Source organism: Strigops habroptila, chromosome 2 (assembly GCF_004027225.2).
Source record: "Strigops habroptila isolate Jane chromosome 2, bStrHab1.2.pri, whole genome shotgun sequence".
NCBI lineage: Eukaryota > Metazoa > Chordata > Aves > Psittaciformes > Psittacidae > Strigops > Strigops habroptila.
In genome coordinates, this window is record NC_044278.2 from 33,665,601 (window position 1) to 33,682,903 (window position 17,303).

At 46.5% G+C, this 17,303-nt stretch overlaps 1 protein-coding gene across 1 annotated transcript in view; it reads right to left on the reverse strand.

Annotated features, from left to right (window-relative positions):
• Window positions 1-540: 540 nt before the first annotated feature.
• HSF2BP (heat shock transcription factor 2 binding protein) overlaps window positions 541-17,303 on the reverse strand; it is a 116,474-nt gene continuing 99,711 nt past the window's right edge. The window contains exon 8 of the mRNA XM_030475733.1: window positions 541-1,917. Coding sequence (XP_030331593.1) covers window positions 1,877-1,917 — 41 coding nt within the window. The 3' untranslated portion in view covers window positions 541-1,876. The remainder of the gene's footprint in view (window positions 1,918-17,303) is intronic.

Here is a 17,303-nt window from a genome sequence, read left to right on the forward strand (position 1 = left end):
TGTGTTACCTGCCATAACGTGGGTGCCAGCCCTTCAGGAGGCCACTTTGCAGGCTCTTTGTCATAGAAACATGGAGAAATAACTCCTAAAACTAACCCCCAAACTTTGTTTATCTTGACCATCGCACAAAACACCTGCTGTCATTGTGCTTATGTACTGCTGGAAGCGAGGTAACAGCACGCAGCCAGCCCGGGCTATTGTAACATTCAATTAGTGCTCGCTTACACAGTGCCTTGAATAATTTGCACGAAAAGCTGACATTATTATTATTATTGTTATTATTAAGCTAACAGTATATTCTCCGTGGAGCTCATGAAGAGGAGGTGACGCACAAACAGCACATACAGTAGCAACAGTATGTGAACAGTGCCCCAGGAGTTATAAAGGAAAGAATTACCTTAATAATGGTTCCTCTGCTGTGGTGGGATTTTCCTCCCTTTAATTATAGTTGCTGTTTTCATTCGAAATTGATTAAGTGTTTTAGAATGGCAAACAGAACTGGTCCTTTTAGAAAGAACTCTCAAGGCAGCCAGCCTCAGCTAGGAGCATAACATTTTTATTTCTTTTTAAAGGACTTGGAATTTCTTTCTTCCCAAATGGAAGGAAGAGGACTGGACTTGGTGCTCTCTTTAACACTTCATGACTTTTTCATCCTAAGGAGAGGTGGATGCCTGTGCCATGGCACTGTCTGAAGAGTGTAAGACCTCACCAGAGGGCTACACTGAGGAGAACCCGCCATCCTGATTTCAATTACATGCATTAGATGGAAGAGGCAAGAAAAGCTGGCAAGTGTAGCTACGTGTGGAAGTTACTTACATACGACCTGCAATCTTTAGTCCAGAGGGTGGGGTATGTACAGCTGCTGCAGTGGAGGAGGGAGCTCATCCACTGCATAGTTTTCAAGAGGTTTTAAGAGTTATAACACTATTATATGATTTATGAGAGTTAAATTAAAGACCTGCTCTGTCTATTATTCTCAGCAACCTTTTGGTATTTCTCTTCCACTTTCGTACATGTGGGTCATAACAGCTTCCAGCAGTGCTGCTCAGAAGTAGCTATTACACAGTTTTGGTAGTGTCATAATTACATCGGTTTTCTACCAGTTTCACTATGAATTGATACTGCCAGGGCATTACAAACCTCTTACGCAATCACGGTTTATCATCAATAGAGGTGCTTCTGTTGGGAAGCACCCAACAGAACGGCTTTGCAATTTCTGCTTTAACACATCTGCTGCCCTCTGGTGTTTTGGATATCCTGAACAAGGAATCTCCTCAGAGAAACACCCATGGTTAGGAGAGGCACAATGACAGAGCGGGCTTGTACCTCAGGAGGGTAGAAAAGTGAGGAAAGTGGAGAGGCACTTTCCAAAGCACCTTCACGAGGATGTTCCTTTGATTTCTCTAGGAAGAGGGAGAAACTGGGAGGACACCACAGCTAAGTTTTCCCATTGCGGCAGTCCTGTGCTCCCTCCCTAAGGGTGGCGTGGTCAACAGATGAGAATATGCATGAAGACTGCTGCCTTACAGAATTCCTCGTGCAGATATTTCCAGCAATTCAATCTTGAGTCATTTCACTCAGCATTTTCAATCAGTTTCAAAACAAACTAACAACAATAGCAACTTTCTTCACTTGGCAAAAAGAACACAAACCCGAGAAACAGAAGCATTCCTTTCTACCCATTTCACCCTCTGCAGCTGTAGTCAGCCTGGTTTGCTATGATAGGTTTGCTGGGGTATTACTTGCAGTATAGCTGTAGTTTGGGTTTACTTTTCCCCAGAAAACGCCAGTGTAATTATTTTGAAAATTAGATTTGTTGGACTATTTTCAGCGTCCCATCATTTACACAGTTTAGTTGAGCAAAACCTTGCTGAAGTCAATAGAGATGTTCCTGGTCACACCAAGTCAGACTCTGGCCTAGAAAAAAGTAAAAAGGAAGATGTCATGTTCCAAAAAATAGAGTGACATTTAAAGATGAGATAATCAAGTAAAATACTTGTAGGCTTATTTTAAAGACAAAAGCATTATCTTGAAAAAAATGATGCATGACTATTTCCAATGTGACTTCAAAGTGTCTTTGAATTTGAAAAAATCCAGGCTGCCACTGCAATTTTGGCAAGAATACGTGAAGGTTAGCATATCCTTACTGAGGCACCACAGTGGTATCTAGAAATACATTTCAGACCACTGGAATGTCTTTGGTCATAACATTGCATCAGAGTTACATAATTATGATCACAACAATGATCTTTTGTCGTTAACGTTTATGACATTTCATAATTAATGTGGCGATGACATTTCACTGACATAATACATTGAGCTTGTCTTGCAGAGTAAAGGTACAAAGACCTTCTCTTCAGCATTCATTTAGGGCTATAAAGTAGCTTTATGAAGGGTCACCACCAGGCATGTTAGCGTTCTTTACTTTCCTAAATACAATGTGCTACAAAAGCTACCGTTAATACCAAGCCTCTGACTGGGGGTTTTGTTTGTATTAAGGGAAGTACAAACACAGAACAAACAAGGTGGTCTATGCCCTTGAGAGCGTCTTTCTTTTATTGTAATCATTTCCCTTCCGTGTTTGTCACTCTGATAGTGCTCCACTGTGCTGGGGCATGTGAACCTGACTGACAACTGGCAACAAACGCATGAAAAGATTATGTAAAAAGATAAGTGGGACCGGGTATTTCCATTGCCCGGGATAGATAAAAGCCAGAAGCTAAACAACTAACACTGAATAATGTCTTTTGAGGTAGGGCTTTTTTTCAGTTGTTTAAGCTTAATGACCAAAGGTGGTGATAGGAGTAAAAGCAAATACACGCCTGTAATCTAACCGTGCCCATTTAAATGTAGCTAAAAGTAATTTTATAGTATGTGGGCTGATTGTCAGAGAGTAAGCATCCACAGTTTCTGCTGAGTTTACTTGGAGGCTGCAATTGCTCAACATCTCTTAAAACATCCATCTGCAAGGTGTCCTGCAAGGTAAAGCACGTATTCTGCTGAAAGGCTTTGACTAAAGAGGGCTCCAAGAGCCTCTGGATTTGAGTATATCCATGTTAAGCTACTATTGCTACTGGCATCAGGATTAGCCAGGTAGGCACATGCCTGGGTCAGAGCCACATAGAGTTCAGATGCTTATAGACCAACACTTTGAAATGGCACTTTCCCACTGAGAGTGTGTGATCTTCACAGACAAAATGGACAACAGATAAGGAAAAGATGTAATTTCCCCCACTTACTATAGCTACTTTACTACTGGGAGGGCAAAAAACTGCAAGATGAAGTGTTTTGCCCATGGTGGTGATGTGGCAAGCCTGTGGCAGAGCAGTGAAATACATTTCTGTGTCCTGAACCCCAGCCAAGTGCTTTAACTGCAAGGCCACCCTTCACACTGCAATTAAGTGATTAATGTTAATCTTGCAGCTGGTATAAATAGAGCTACGTACATACTGGGTTTAGTACAGTTTAGGCAGCTCTTATATGTGATTTTTCACATCAGGCTGGACTATCTATAAGATTAATACTTGTAATTTAATGTTAGCCCTCCCTGTTCCAGCTGGAGTGTGGACACAGAGGCAGGTCAAACAGCCGCAGCTAGCTTTCTGGTGCTCCAAGGCTTTGCGACTCTTCGCCAGCAGTTGCTGGCGTTGTGTATGACTTCTCACTGCTCCCTGGAACATCCTACACACAGTAGCAGCCCATGAATTGTTTTCTTGTTTGGGGTTTTTAGGCCACACCTGACAGGGAAGTTTAGAAGCGTAAGATCAGTCAAGCTGCCAGCTCCAAAGCAAAAAATAAATGGTAGGTAGACTTCAAATATAAGAGCAGAGGTGGGAGGAGGACGTGTCCATGTGACAGGGGGCTTCGTTCATCTGAAATGATCCTTCCTCTTGTCTGGCTCAGCATCCTCCCTGCTCAGGAGGGAGCAGTATGTACAGCTGTATGTACAGCTGTAATTTGAAGCTCTCGGTCCTCCCAGGGCCTCAGACAGAGGTGGAAGCTGAGAAGGATGCAAAGGGTCTGAGACCGAAGAGGCTACGGACAGGGCGAGATGGAAACAAGCAGCAGTCAGCAGCAGGGAAACAGCACTGGAAACCCCTTGCAATGGTGAAGGAAGGAAGCCCACTGACACTACTGTAGGAAGGCTGGTTGTGTGAAAAAGCTGTGCTGGGACAGGGAGGAACTGGAGAGTCTATGAGTCCTGCATGAGTGCTCAGCTGTCAAGCAAGAGCTGGGACACTCAGTCAACCCACTGTCCATGTCTAGGGGCTTCACAGCCCCAGGGCACCCCCAGATTCGGGAACCTTCCTGCAGGCAGGCCAGAAGACAGAAGGCTATTGCCCTTGGCTTTACGTCTGCTGGGGTTGCCATGAGGTGTTCCCACCCGGGCAAGACCTGCTGGTTATTCTCCGGCCAGTGCAGATGGTCTCACTGGGGACTGGATGTCCGCCCCCATGCCTGGATGGGGGGACAAGCTGTGAGGGTGGGAAGGTAATTCAGCCTCGTTCCTTTTGGCCTGACCTTCACCAGCGTCCTATTGCTTTTTACAGAAGTGCCAAAGGAAGCAGAGGTGCCCTGGTGGTGCAGCTGTGGGCGACGTGGACGCGTGCCCAACAGGAAGTAGCCTGAGACAATGGAATTCATTGCACACGTATGTTCTTTGTTGATGGCTGTGCTGGAAACAGTGACCCACACGGGCAGTTTTGATGTCCCCTTGCTCCAACCTCTGCTCCCTTCCCCTCAATTGTGAGTGATTCATGCAGAAAGCTACACATCCTTCCCCAGGGACAAAATTAACGAGGGCACCCCTCACCTTTCCTCTGTATCGATGCATTAGTGCCTGAGATCCACCAGGCTCTCACTGCAGTTTAAAATGGAAAGGCTATTGCTTTCCCAGTGTCTCAAGTAATTGCTTCAGCTGCTTATGCCTGCCTATACCTCTGCTAAGCAAGGGGGTATGAAGAGGGTATTAATGGCGTTTATCTACTGCATACTGAAAAATCAGGAGCTTCTCCCCTCCCCCTTCCCCACTTTGCTTGCTCTGAAAGAAAACAGAAACAAAATAAAAGTTGCGTTTGCAGCACGGTGCCGCTGGTACAGTTATTCCATGGGGACAACCTGATATATCCACCTATTGTCTGAGCCACTACTAAGAGACCTTAGTGAATGTGCAAGTTACGAAAACAGGTATCCTTCCTTAGAGATTAATGTGATATTTGCGTCTGATATTTCCTGCCATACAGCACAGATATTGTTTGTGCTGATGGACAAGTGAGAAATATGGCTTTCCACATGGGGGGAAGGACTGTTGCAACACACCTTTATTGTCCTCCTCTGGAACACCATATTAAATTTGTTTTCCATCCATTCCTGTAAATACATTTCCTATAATTGCTACTATGTCGGATGCACTGTAATCTGTCCCCTCCTACGTGAGCTGCATTGTTGTAACCCCCCCTCCAATGTCAGGAAAACTGTAATCCCTCCTCTTATGTTACAGAGGAGCTACATCTCTGACATGTTCAAATTCAGACGGAGCAGGGATAGAGAACAAAACACTAGTTTCTGGACCATGAATTTAATGAGTTCTCTGGCTTTTTGAGCAGGCACGTGGGTGTTTGAAAGTAAGGTCAAATGCATTTTACACGCTCAGGAGCTGGCTTTCTCCAGTCACAGACCAGACAAAGGTTACTATCGGTGCCAAACACGAGAAGCTTAATAGAATTTCTGCATGGCATTGAATCATGCATCATGCATTCTTGCACACTGGTTCTGCATGTAAGCTATGGTGAAGGGGAAAACAATAAATAATATTTCAGAGCTCAAAGGGTTAGCAAAATTCTTGCTTCATAAGCCCCAGCTGATGAAATGACTCCAATGAAGAAGGAATCAGGGAGGTGGGTTGGCTCACAGTTTGTGAGTGGGACACCAAGGCAATCTATTTTCAAATGTGTACACACATGTTATGCTTCAGCCCCAGCAAGAGAGCCTATGAACAGTAATACATACAAGGCAAATTTCTTACCTGCAATTCTTGGTGCAAACCAAACCTGAGTTTCCAGAGAAGCAAATACAGGGCATATGGCATCTAAATATATGTGATCACGGATGACAAGAAACATGGAAGAATTTTTTGGATGGAGTTGTTCGTGAACATCCTGAAAATATCTCTCACAAGATAGATACTGACAAGACAACTGAAACCCAGATGGTTTTTCAGCGATTATTTCAGAAGAAGAGCTTTAAGTTTGGGGTGGAGTAAGCAATTTGTGCTACTGGAGAATATTGATTGTGACGCCTCAAACAGGAAACCAGATGTTCATAATTCAGCTAGAACTACTCCTCTTGTTACACAGCTGATATAACTGGAGAGCTCAAAGCTTTGTCCTCGTATTCAGCAGGACGTGTTATCTTCAAAAAGTCTTCATGTTGCATGTTCTAGATCAGTTTCTAGGTTGGCTCAAACTGTTTATTTTCTGTCAATAGACATCACCTCTCAGAAGTTCAGTGACATAGCTTTTCTTCCGCTGCTCAATTTATGCTTTTCTGTTTGGCAAATGGTTCCTTGGTCTTGTAGTACATACTGGGAGAAAACCCTTACAATTAGATCTGCAACTACTAATCTTGCTGGTTAAGATAGACTGGTGTCTTTGTTTAAAGACATGCCTTTGTAGAAGGTTTTATCATTATGTGAATATAGCAAGATCATATTCTATAGGTATTTATTTTAAAGAATAACACTGCTAGATGCATGAAACATAGAGGGTCAGATTGGAAGGAGATCTAGTTAGACAGCAATTCTTACTGCAAGCAAGAGTGAGAAAGCTGGGAACTGAACTCGCCAGAAGCTTCTGGTCACCTAGCTGCCTGCATAGGAGCTGAGCTCTGTGGTATGGATTCTTCCAGTCAGCTGATCCTACTTTGGTAAGTCACTTATGTCAGCATGGGTTTTAGAGCTGAAAGCCTCTAAATTCTGTCATTCATAATAGAAAGAGGAAGAGCTTGAAGAAGGAGAACAAAATGGGTATTGATTTCCAGTGCAAAACCCCTTCTGGCTGCTCTGTGTGTGGACGTGCCTGTGCACTGCCCTGTAGCTGCAGATGGGACATCCCGCCAGGGGTAGTGGTCTGGGACTGAGAGAACTGGTGGTAATAGAGTGTACCATCTGGAAGGCCTCTGGAGGCATTTTCTTGTTTCACTGTGTGTCAATAAAAAACAATGTTATGGCCAAACCTTTCCATAGACTCATTTGTTATTGACAATAAGAGATACTAGATAAGAAAGTCAATATATTTTCATCTTCATAGTTTTGACAGCATGAAATTATTCTGGTGGTTTGTCATATAAAATGCAGTCTAACCTGGGATTTAAGGCTTTAACCTATTAGCGATATTGATAAATACTTTCCTCAATCAAAAAGTAAATTTTTCACCTTTGAAATTAAAGTGCTGAGCCATAAAGGCATATGTGCCTTCTCTGGTAGTCCTAGAAGGTGCTTCTGATGCTTTTGGGAAGCGAAATAAGCTGTCTTACAGAACACACATTGAAATGGATAAACAGAAGCTTCCAGTGTAGCATGGACAACGAACGGGACAGAGCAACACTCATCACCGTGAGTAGGATGGGGCTGTGGTAAGAACATCTATTACCACATCTTCACAAGACAGAAAGGTATTATGAAGGAGCCTACAACAGACTCCTCTGTTTTCAGAATCTCTCTTTTTTTCTCTCTCTTTTTCATAAACAGGAGGCTTGTTAAATAACACAGCAGCCACATGAGCATTTAGAGAGAATGTACTCATGCAGGAGCCTTTATGAGAAGGAAGTATTGGTTCGGGAATCAAGGGTTAGAAAAAAATGCCAAGACCAAACCCACAGAATGAGCAATGAGTATTAAAGGCATGAACGGCAGTAGAGTTCAGCAGGCAATACAGTGCCGGTCACTGAAACAATTCACTGAGGAATTTTCAGTGATAACAAACTCCCAAGACTCTGTGTACAGCCTCAAAAACAGACAGACAATTTCTGTTGAACACATTGCTAATGGCAAACTGTTTGCCCAGCATTATTTGAGAGCAGAGTGGGGATATGTGGCTCATCACCCTTGAAGAGCTTGGGACTTGGGGTCTGATTGCTCACTGCATCATGAGGAAAATGTGGGAATGCCTGAAGGTGAATTGAAGGAGGTTATCACTGGAGCTTGGATGATGGAAACATAGTGATAGGAAACAGCAATACTGAACTGGCACTGCAGACTGGGAAGTGTCACAGGCTCCTGAGCAGAGAGACAATTAGAGAGGAGAGGGGCTATTTGTGGTGACAGAGGTGCACCTTTTCCTGAGAAATGAGTCAAGGACCCACAAGAACCCATTGGTCTCTGCAGGACAGGCTGCTCCAGCTGAAAGCAGCAGCCAGAATCACCATCGGCTCTCTTCACCCAGGGCTTCACTCTGAGGCCTACCACATGTGGATAATGCATGTGTGCATCTGGAGGAGGAATCCCCTCTAAATCACCTTGAGCTGCACATGCAAGCAATGCACCCAGCACCTGGCATTACCTACCCCTAGCAGACTGCTGTGGCCCAGGACAGAGGGTGAACCACGAGGAGATAAGTGCAGATGCCCTTTGTATGGAGGATGTCCATATTTTGACAGTTCACATTTCCATTTGGAATGAACTCTCAGAGGATATGTCCTTGCCAACTGCACGGTCATATCATCATGTCCTGACACAGAGGGACCAGCAGTTTTGTGCTGCCCCGGCAAATGTCACTGGAAAGGACAGGGAAACTTTGCAGAAATACCACTCGCGTAGGCTGCTGGCCTTTACAGACTCACTGGTAAATCGTTTTACATAAAAGCCATTAGTGGACACAGCAAAAATACAGCGAGTCATAAAACAGTCCTCCTAATAAACCTAAGGCAAAAAAGGGGGGGTCCTAGCCTGGAGTAATGGCAGCAAGTTTTTGTCACTGGAGGAGTATGAGAAAGCTGGAGACTCCTGCTGGATACACAGCGAGGAATATGCCGGAGCAGGGAGCCGCCAAGCACTCCTGGGGAAAGAGGGATGGTGGAAACATAGTGATAGGAAACAGCAATACTGAACTGGCACTGCAGACCCACTGCTTCTCAAGCCATGGGTACCAGCCATCCCCCTGCCAGATGGGAAAGACTGAGGAGGGATGGAATCAGGCACACAAGGAAAGCCTTGACCCTTCCCTTGCTGCCTGCCGTCTCTGCAGGCTCCATTTAGCTCTTGCCAAGGCCAGGTGTGGGAAGGTTTATATACCTTGCCAGCTCCTTCTCCCAGGAAAAGTCCTGGTCTCTTGCTTTCCACTGTTGGATCTCTTGACACTAGAGGTCTTTGGGTAGGCATACAGGGTACGTGCCTGAGCCAGGAGGGACCCCAGCTCCGGATGTCCAGGCAGGAGCAAGCCAGGCTTGCCTTGTGTCCCATCCTCCATCCTTCCTGGCTCTGGGGGCAGCCTAAGGGGAAGGGTTGCTCCCAGGGTTCCCAAATGGCTCAGCTTCATCTCCCAGTGGCTCCCTGGCCATGCAGTTGATTATCCTTGAAAGCCCTCACAGCTGTCAAGTGTTTCATTTGCTCTGGAGCCAGGATAATTGGTGTGCTCCAGGTCCAAAATAGTTTAAGACAACTGCATCCTGTCCATCTAAAAGTCACCCTGCAGGTTCTCGCGGATGGCCCCCAGCAGCTGCTTAGTGTTTACGCACGCTGTTTCACAGCTGTATTTTGGAAAGGGAGAAGGGATTCCTGTAACGTGTACAGTTGTCTCAACTGCCTTGGAAAGAAACAGCACACTGTCTGTCCTGGCTTGACTGAAAATGCCCTCAGCCAGTGCTAACTGTGCCAAAACCATAATTGCCTCGTCTTCCTTGTTCTTCTGGGCTGAAAGCTGTTTTTTATAGGCAATAATAGCAGTGCTGCTTCTTTCCCTAACAACCTCATGTGAGATGCTTCTGACGTCTCTATGTCTTGAATTTGTAAGTGCAAGAAAAAGAAATCCCCTACCTGCTCTGTAACCACCTGGCACCGAGGCAGGATATTCTGCCTGCTTTGAGGCAGATCAGCTTTTGTCTGCAGCATCACCTGATGTTGAGAGGTAATGGAAGAAGGTGCACGCCGCCAATAGAAAACAGATTGTGATGGTGTGGTCTTCCGTTTCCAAAGCTGCAGTGCTTTTCTGCGTAAGCAACCCCACACAGTCAGTAGATTGGTGCATCCTCATTATTCACTCTGCGAAAAATATGAAGCCTCTGCAAAATTTGGCTGAGTGTGTATAAAGGATTTGGACAAGCTCTGGTAACACTCCAGGTACCCCCACAGAGTGGATGTGGTGAGTCTGGCAGGGTTGACTGCCCACCCACTAGGTTAGATTTTCTGCTCAGTGACCAGCATCAAGGTTTGACTTTAATTAAGAAGAAAAGAAAAAAAAAAAGAAAGCCTTTGCATCGTAGGCACTTTTCATCTCTCTAATGGCTGTGATCCAGCATTCACCTTCCTCCTCCACCAGCTCCTGGGGAAAGACCCTTTATATCAAACAACAGTTGTGTCAGCACAAAGATGCATTTGCGAGATCAGTAAACAGCAGTGACATATGAAGCTGTAAACAGGCTGAACTTCTGTTTTAATGACTAGAGAGTTTGAGCAAATGCAAGTAAATGAAAGTATGACCCCTCAGCTTCAACCATCACCCCCAAGATCAAGGGTCCTGTTGACTCAAGAGATCAACACAAATATCTGTGAGTAGGAACCTTTTGCCTTTTTGTAGAGGCAAAATCCTTTTGCCTCTACACCATGGGGTAAGTCGTGAAGGAGACTGATTCACGAAGAAGATTTCCCTGACATACAGTCTTTGCAGAAGGAACAAGCCCCTCCATCCTAGGTTGTGTGGGGGAGCCTGATGCGATAAATGAGCCACAGATAGTTACTTATGGGTAGCCTGCATTAGTAAGCGAAGAAGGGCACACAGACCTGCTTGTCCATGCTGCTTAACTGCTAGCTCATTCTGTGGGTCTGGTTTGGACTGCTCCAGCTAGCTCTCTCCAACACAAGCCTGCTCAGAAGGGGCCTAACCCTGCACAGTGGAAAAGTGAGTGAGCAAGTGCTACACAGGGTCAGTCTGTAAGCTGCTGTTTTTTGACTATCAGGATGTGAGTGCTACAGGGGCTTAGGCACTTTTGCTAGCTGAAATCGGTGAGCAACTACCCAGTTTTCAGGATCTGGCCCCTAGGATCTGGTGCACAGCCCAGTGCGCATGCACACCAATTCAACAGGCCCAGGACAAACAATGCTGAATTCCCCCTCCTGCACATGAGGCATTTTTAATGTCTACATTGTGTTGAGCAGTGAAAATGAATGCTTTCCTAATAATTGTTCTCAGGAAGAAGCAACATTAAAGTCAAGGCATCCTTCAGAAACACCATGAGTCAGAGGAGAGGTAATTCCAAGACAATCTTGCTGTTAGCTGGGGTCCAAGCTATGAAGATTTTGTGCAGCTCTGAGCAAACAGAGCAGAGATCCCAGCAGGACTGTAATTTTGAGTCTGTCATCCTTTATTTTCCCTTTTTCTATGAAGATGTGCTTGTTCTAAACCCCAGGCCAGGCTTATTGCATTGCCTGTGTTTGCAGGGGTAGAAGTACCCTTTGGATATGTGGCTTGCATCATTAGTCACAGACTTTGATCCTTCTGCTCCCATTTCCTCTGTGGCAAGAGCCCAATATCTTTCTTTCTGACACTACTCTGCAGGGCTCAGTCCTTTCACCGCTGCACTGAACAGCACTGCAATGTTTTCAATAGTTCCTCAGGAATCCAGTGACCCAGCTGCAGCCCAAAATATTATGGTACATATGTGTTAATAACATCCAAACATTGTTGAGCAATAAAATGCAGCGGGGCTAGCGCAATACTCCTGGAGGCCTGCGGAGCCCTGTCTGGGGGGGTTGGCACATGAAATGGTCAGCTCTCTATGGCATGCAAGCTTTGATAGTGGGTTGGACACGTCAGACAGGTGGGCTGGGCACCAAGCCTCATGCATTTAATCTGCTTTTCAGACCAGAAACTTCCTGTGCCATGGGTTGTGTCTCCTAGGCAAAGAGCTAAGCACACCCTTGGCTCTTTGTAAATACCACATTAACAGCTGGCATTTTCAGTGGCCAGAACCTAAAAAACATAAGCCAAGGAACTGGACAGGAGCAGGGGGTGTGCTGGAAGATGCACAGGGACAGGACGAGAGGCAACAGAAATAGGTTGCAAGAGGAAAATTCAGGTTGGGTACCCTGTGAGGGTGGTCATGCACTGGACCAGGCTGGCCAGAGACGCTGTGTAACCTGCAGCCCTGGAGATACGTGGAGCTCAGCTGGACGAGTCCCCGAGCCTCTTGATCTATGTTGGCTGTGTTTTAAGCAGAGGCTGGGACCATATGTCATCCAAGCTCCTGCCTGACCTGAACATGTCAGTGGTTTTATGACTCTATGGCCAGTGCTGGCCAAGTCACAGTGATTCAAGAAGGCACCCCAAGGATGGAGATTAAGCTAAATTCTCCTCTGCTTTATAACTGTTAAATGAGAAGATGCAAAAAACCTCTTGCTCACCCCTGGGACTGTGGGGAGCTACTCTGCATCAGGGACCTGCAAGACTGTATCTGCTATTGCTTGTCTCTAAGCTACAACTTTATTAAGGCAGGATTTCTTTTCTGGCTGATAGCTTATTTGCAAGAAGCATAATTCCAAGCAGCCGCGGAGCATGCAGTTCCTGCTCAGCAGCTGACATTTCAACAGGGATCTCAAAGCCATTGGAACCCTGCAGTAGCATTCTGTGGTCAGAGCATGAAGCTGAACTGTGGGAAAACCATCTGCCTCTTTCAGACCAAGTGGTGGGAGTGGGATGTCCCACCAGACAAGGAAGTCTCTTAACTCCCAGGTCATCCTCTCTTTGGCTCCTGGCTATTTAAAGAGCCTGTGGAAAGTGGGAGCCTGTGGAAAGTGGGAGCCTATGGAAAGCGGAACAACTCCAGCACAAGGGACTGAGAGCAACCCACCCCCAGAGAGCACAGAGACATGGTCAGGATGCTGCGGAGGAGGCTGGAGACGTGGGTTTCCCTCAAAGGGTGAAGCAGTTGGCTTTGCATTGCCCACATCCTGTGCGACAACCCTCAGCCCGGGGCACGGAGGCACGAGCATCCCCATGCATTCTGCCACATCTGCAAGAGCAACCACAGCAGGAGGGGAACACAAGGGGTGTTTGCTGTGGGTCAGACGAGGGGCTCCATACCTTGCAAAACTTATAGCTCTATATTGCTGCCAGAAGGACAAACCAAACAGTACCCCCAGCAGGAAGTGAATGGGGGCATGGTGATGCTCGACACACCTTAGCTAGAGAGCAAACAAGAGAGAGGAGGTGAGCAGGATTTATGACTGTGACCCTTGAAGCTTTCAGCACATCTTACTCTATATAGGGGTAGTTTCCTTTGAATTGCAACACCATAACAACCTCCTGCACTCAGAGGGGGTGTGTGCTGTGCCTGTGCATTTCAAAGTAAAAATCAAGCATTAGACTGGCGAGAATTATATATATATATAAAAAGATGTAATAGAAAAGCAATAATATGAGAAGTGAGCACAAGAAGCACTTTCACAGGAACTGTCTGCTCGTTCCCTTTGGGTCAGTGTATTTGCCCAGCACATAACATCACTCACACAGCTTGCAAGGAAATCTGACCGGCAGTGGAGGCTGCCTGGGTGGGGAGATATTTTTGTGCTAAGACCCAAAAGAGAAACAAACAATATTGAGCAGAGAGCATAGGTGAAATGCAAGCCAAAGGAAGCCAGCTCCGGGGCGGCGTGGTGAAAGTGGGCAAGTTGCTCGGTGGGTGAGCAGCCTGGAGAGGTGGGAAGTGGGAGGCGGGAGCAAGAGCCAGAGATGGGAGAGTGGGAGAAGGGATGAGCCTGTGGTGATCCCATGAGGAGGGCAAGAGAAGGAGGAAAGCTGAGCTGAGTTGTGGGCAGAGGCTGCTCAGCCCAGAGTTCTAAATGTCAGGATGATGAGCTTGGAAGGGAAGGGAGTGGAATGGCAGTGGAGAGAAGGGGCAGCCCCACAGCTGGGGAGACACTGACACTGCTGGGCATTGTGAGGGACCTGATGTGCCCTCACACAGGGCACAGGGTGAGTACAGAACAAGAGGGGAGGAGAGGCAGCAGTGCCAGGCTCCCAGGGCGGTGGGAGGTGACCTGACATCCCTGAGAGGCACTGGGTGCTGTGATGGTGGGAACAAACAGCCCTTTCAGGTACCTCAGCAGCAAACAGGAAGGAGGAGATAAAGCTACAGCCAGAGAAGCCGCTTGCTTTCAAGGGAGATTTCCTCTGTGTTAGAAAGACCAAGGCATGCTTGCAGCTAAATGGCTAGACCTAAGGGAAATGCAGCCTATAGATGGAGAGGAGAGCCCCACTGGCCCCTTGCAGGTGGGCCCACACTGGGAAGCATCACGGTAGAGCAATGTGGGTGCAGATCCCTGCTCTAATGACAGCTTCATGCCGTCTATCATGCTGGCACACTCTCAATGCTCGTGTCCTACTGCCACAAGCCCCCCTGATCTTTTCCCCCCAGGAAGAGGACCCCCCTCAGCATTTTGAGATCAGCTTCACTCATCCCAGCACCAGAGGAGAAGGTTTCCCTGTGATGGGCTCCTCTGGGGGGCTACCACCCAGATGCGGTCACTCAACCTTGCAAGAGGGCAGTGGCTGCTGGCAATGCCACTCATACCTTGGGCTGGCTTCCTCTGCATGCTCGACTCCCGTCCCATCCCATCCCACTTCATCTTATCCCATCCTCAGGAATGGAGCAGCAGCCGTGGGAAGAGCTGGCTGTACTGAGGCAGCAGCAATGCAAATGAGATGCAGGAAAACACAGACTGAAGACCAACCATGAACACGTCAACAGATGGGGGTGCAAATGCCTGGCCCCAGGGAGCACATCTCCATTGGGTCATATCTCTGACCCTCTCTCTAGTGCCTCTGTGTTGGTGCTATGTGAGGGGTGATAAATGGTGCTACATGACTTAGGGAAACCACCCTTTAAAGGTTTTGAAGAAGAGCTGTCACACATGGGCTGTCTTTGAGCTCTTGTCCAGATTTGTTCTGACACTGACAGTGGTTGCTGCTGTCAGCATGTCTGTGCTGGGCAGCACTGGCAGGGGAGAAGGGGCTGCGGGTGCCTGCCTTATTCTGAAAAGTAACCTGACCTGGTGGGGTAGGAGAAGTCCCTGTGCAGCCTTGTCTGCCATACTGTTCTGACCCCCACTGTCAGCCAGCAGAGATAACAGAGGGGAAGTGTTGGTTTTCCAGCACGGATTATTTTCCTAAAGATTCCTAGCCCTTATGAGTCACTGGAGGTTTTCCTGCTGATTCCAAGGAATGAAATCCTAGCACTGAGACATTCAAAAATTGTGTGCAGTGGTCAGGAATGCTGCTTTATCAGCTTTTAGGACACCATTTGGTTATAAGACAATTTTGATTAGAGTGGAGATACAGCTCAATACAATTTGAAGGCTACATCTTCACATGAAACACGTGGGGACAGCTCTCTCTGTCTGGAAGATTTGTAGTACCACAAAACAAAGTGCTAACCTGGCGTATGTTTAGCCCACTGTGGGCTTAATTAAATCCTTTTGTCCATGAAAAGCATTTAAAGTTGGGCTTCAGTGCCAGATGACCATGATCCCACCATGAGGTTTTGTACACGGAGGTGCTTTGCCTTTTCCTGGAGCTGACCACCATGGGGTAATGTCAGTCACAGCACGGATTTCATAGTGCAGAGTCCCTTCCTCCCAGATTCCCCACATGTCGAGCACTTCCATCCCACACCGTCGGAATAGCAGGTCAAGATATTCTTTAACAAATAGACAGCAAGTAAAAGCAAAGTTCAGGGTTGTATAAACCAACAGTTTGTGTGCAGCTGAAGAAATTCTCTGGGTGGTTACTGCATAACTTAAAATAGCTAGTCTGGGGGAAAGGGCTGCATTTACCTAGAAACGTCCATTTTCCTGCAAAGAGAATGCTTTTTCTGGGCTTTCTTGGAAAGAGCCTTCCAGATGGGATCATCCCAACCATCACAAGGGAAGGATTTTCAAACCACACTAATGCATGGTGAGATAGAGGCACTAAGTGCTGGATTAGACCTCCTGGAGAAGGTCAGGACCCTGTTTAAATTCCATTAATGTCACTCCAGTCACTTGTGGTTGTACTGAACAGCAAAGGGAAGAAAGATAAAGATAAAACAAACTTAAGATTTTCAAAAATACCACATTCTTCAAGAAAGTGGCATTTGCTTTAGAGTGCTTTAAAGGGAAAGAAAGCATGAAAAAGCAAAATTTCTTCACTGTTCCCAAATTATGGGCTGGGCACAGGGACAACTGAGCTGTGATTCAGTGCTTGTTGGACACTGAGACTGACTGAGAGTTGCCCTTAGCACTGCTGATGTGGCCAAAAAAGATGGTCAGATACCAGTGGGGAGCACGGGGTGGGAAATGTCCCAGGTTGCCCTGCACTTCGGGAGAGCACAGAGTGAACAGGATGAAAGTCATAGCAAAGCAAAGGGTTGGCGAGAAAGGCCGTAAGAAATGGTTCCTGTCCAAGAGGAAGAAAAACAGTGGTCACAAGCTCAGAGAGACCACAGCTGCTTTCTGCAATGCATAAATGTCACACTAAGTTTAAAATATTTGATCAGCCTTGTTCAGCCAGCTCAGCTCTGGCAATAAATGCACTGCACTACTTTTTAATGTGTTTCCCTCAAATGATCATCCAGCAACAAACACAAAAAAGCTCCACAGTTGCAGTGGAGAAAAGCAAAACCTCAGAATCAAAACAAAAAGAGGCAGAAGGAACTGTGGGAAACTTGTTCCTAGATAAACGTGAAGTCAGATTATTTTGCTCTTTCCATCTTGGCAGGGCTGTTGGGATGCCACCCGGAGAGGACAGAGGATGCGTGGTCTAATGACTAACAAGGCCAGAGGAGTCCAAGTCCAGACATTGCCAACACACAGAGGCACCTCAGGCACCTCAAATCGCTAATTGCCGGTGACTTATTCCCATTTATCTGAGGGGCAGTGGCTCAGTCCTGGGAATGCAGCGAGCATTTTATCAATTAGGGCTCAACTGCTGCTTTGAAATCCTGGCTTCCAAAACATGTGGGGTAATTGTAGAAAGTCCTTTATTATTCCCATCAGCAGGGTCCACGCCACGGTCTCACACATGAATAAGACCCTTCCCAAGCCTGGCTGGTCCTGC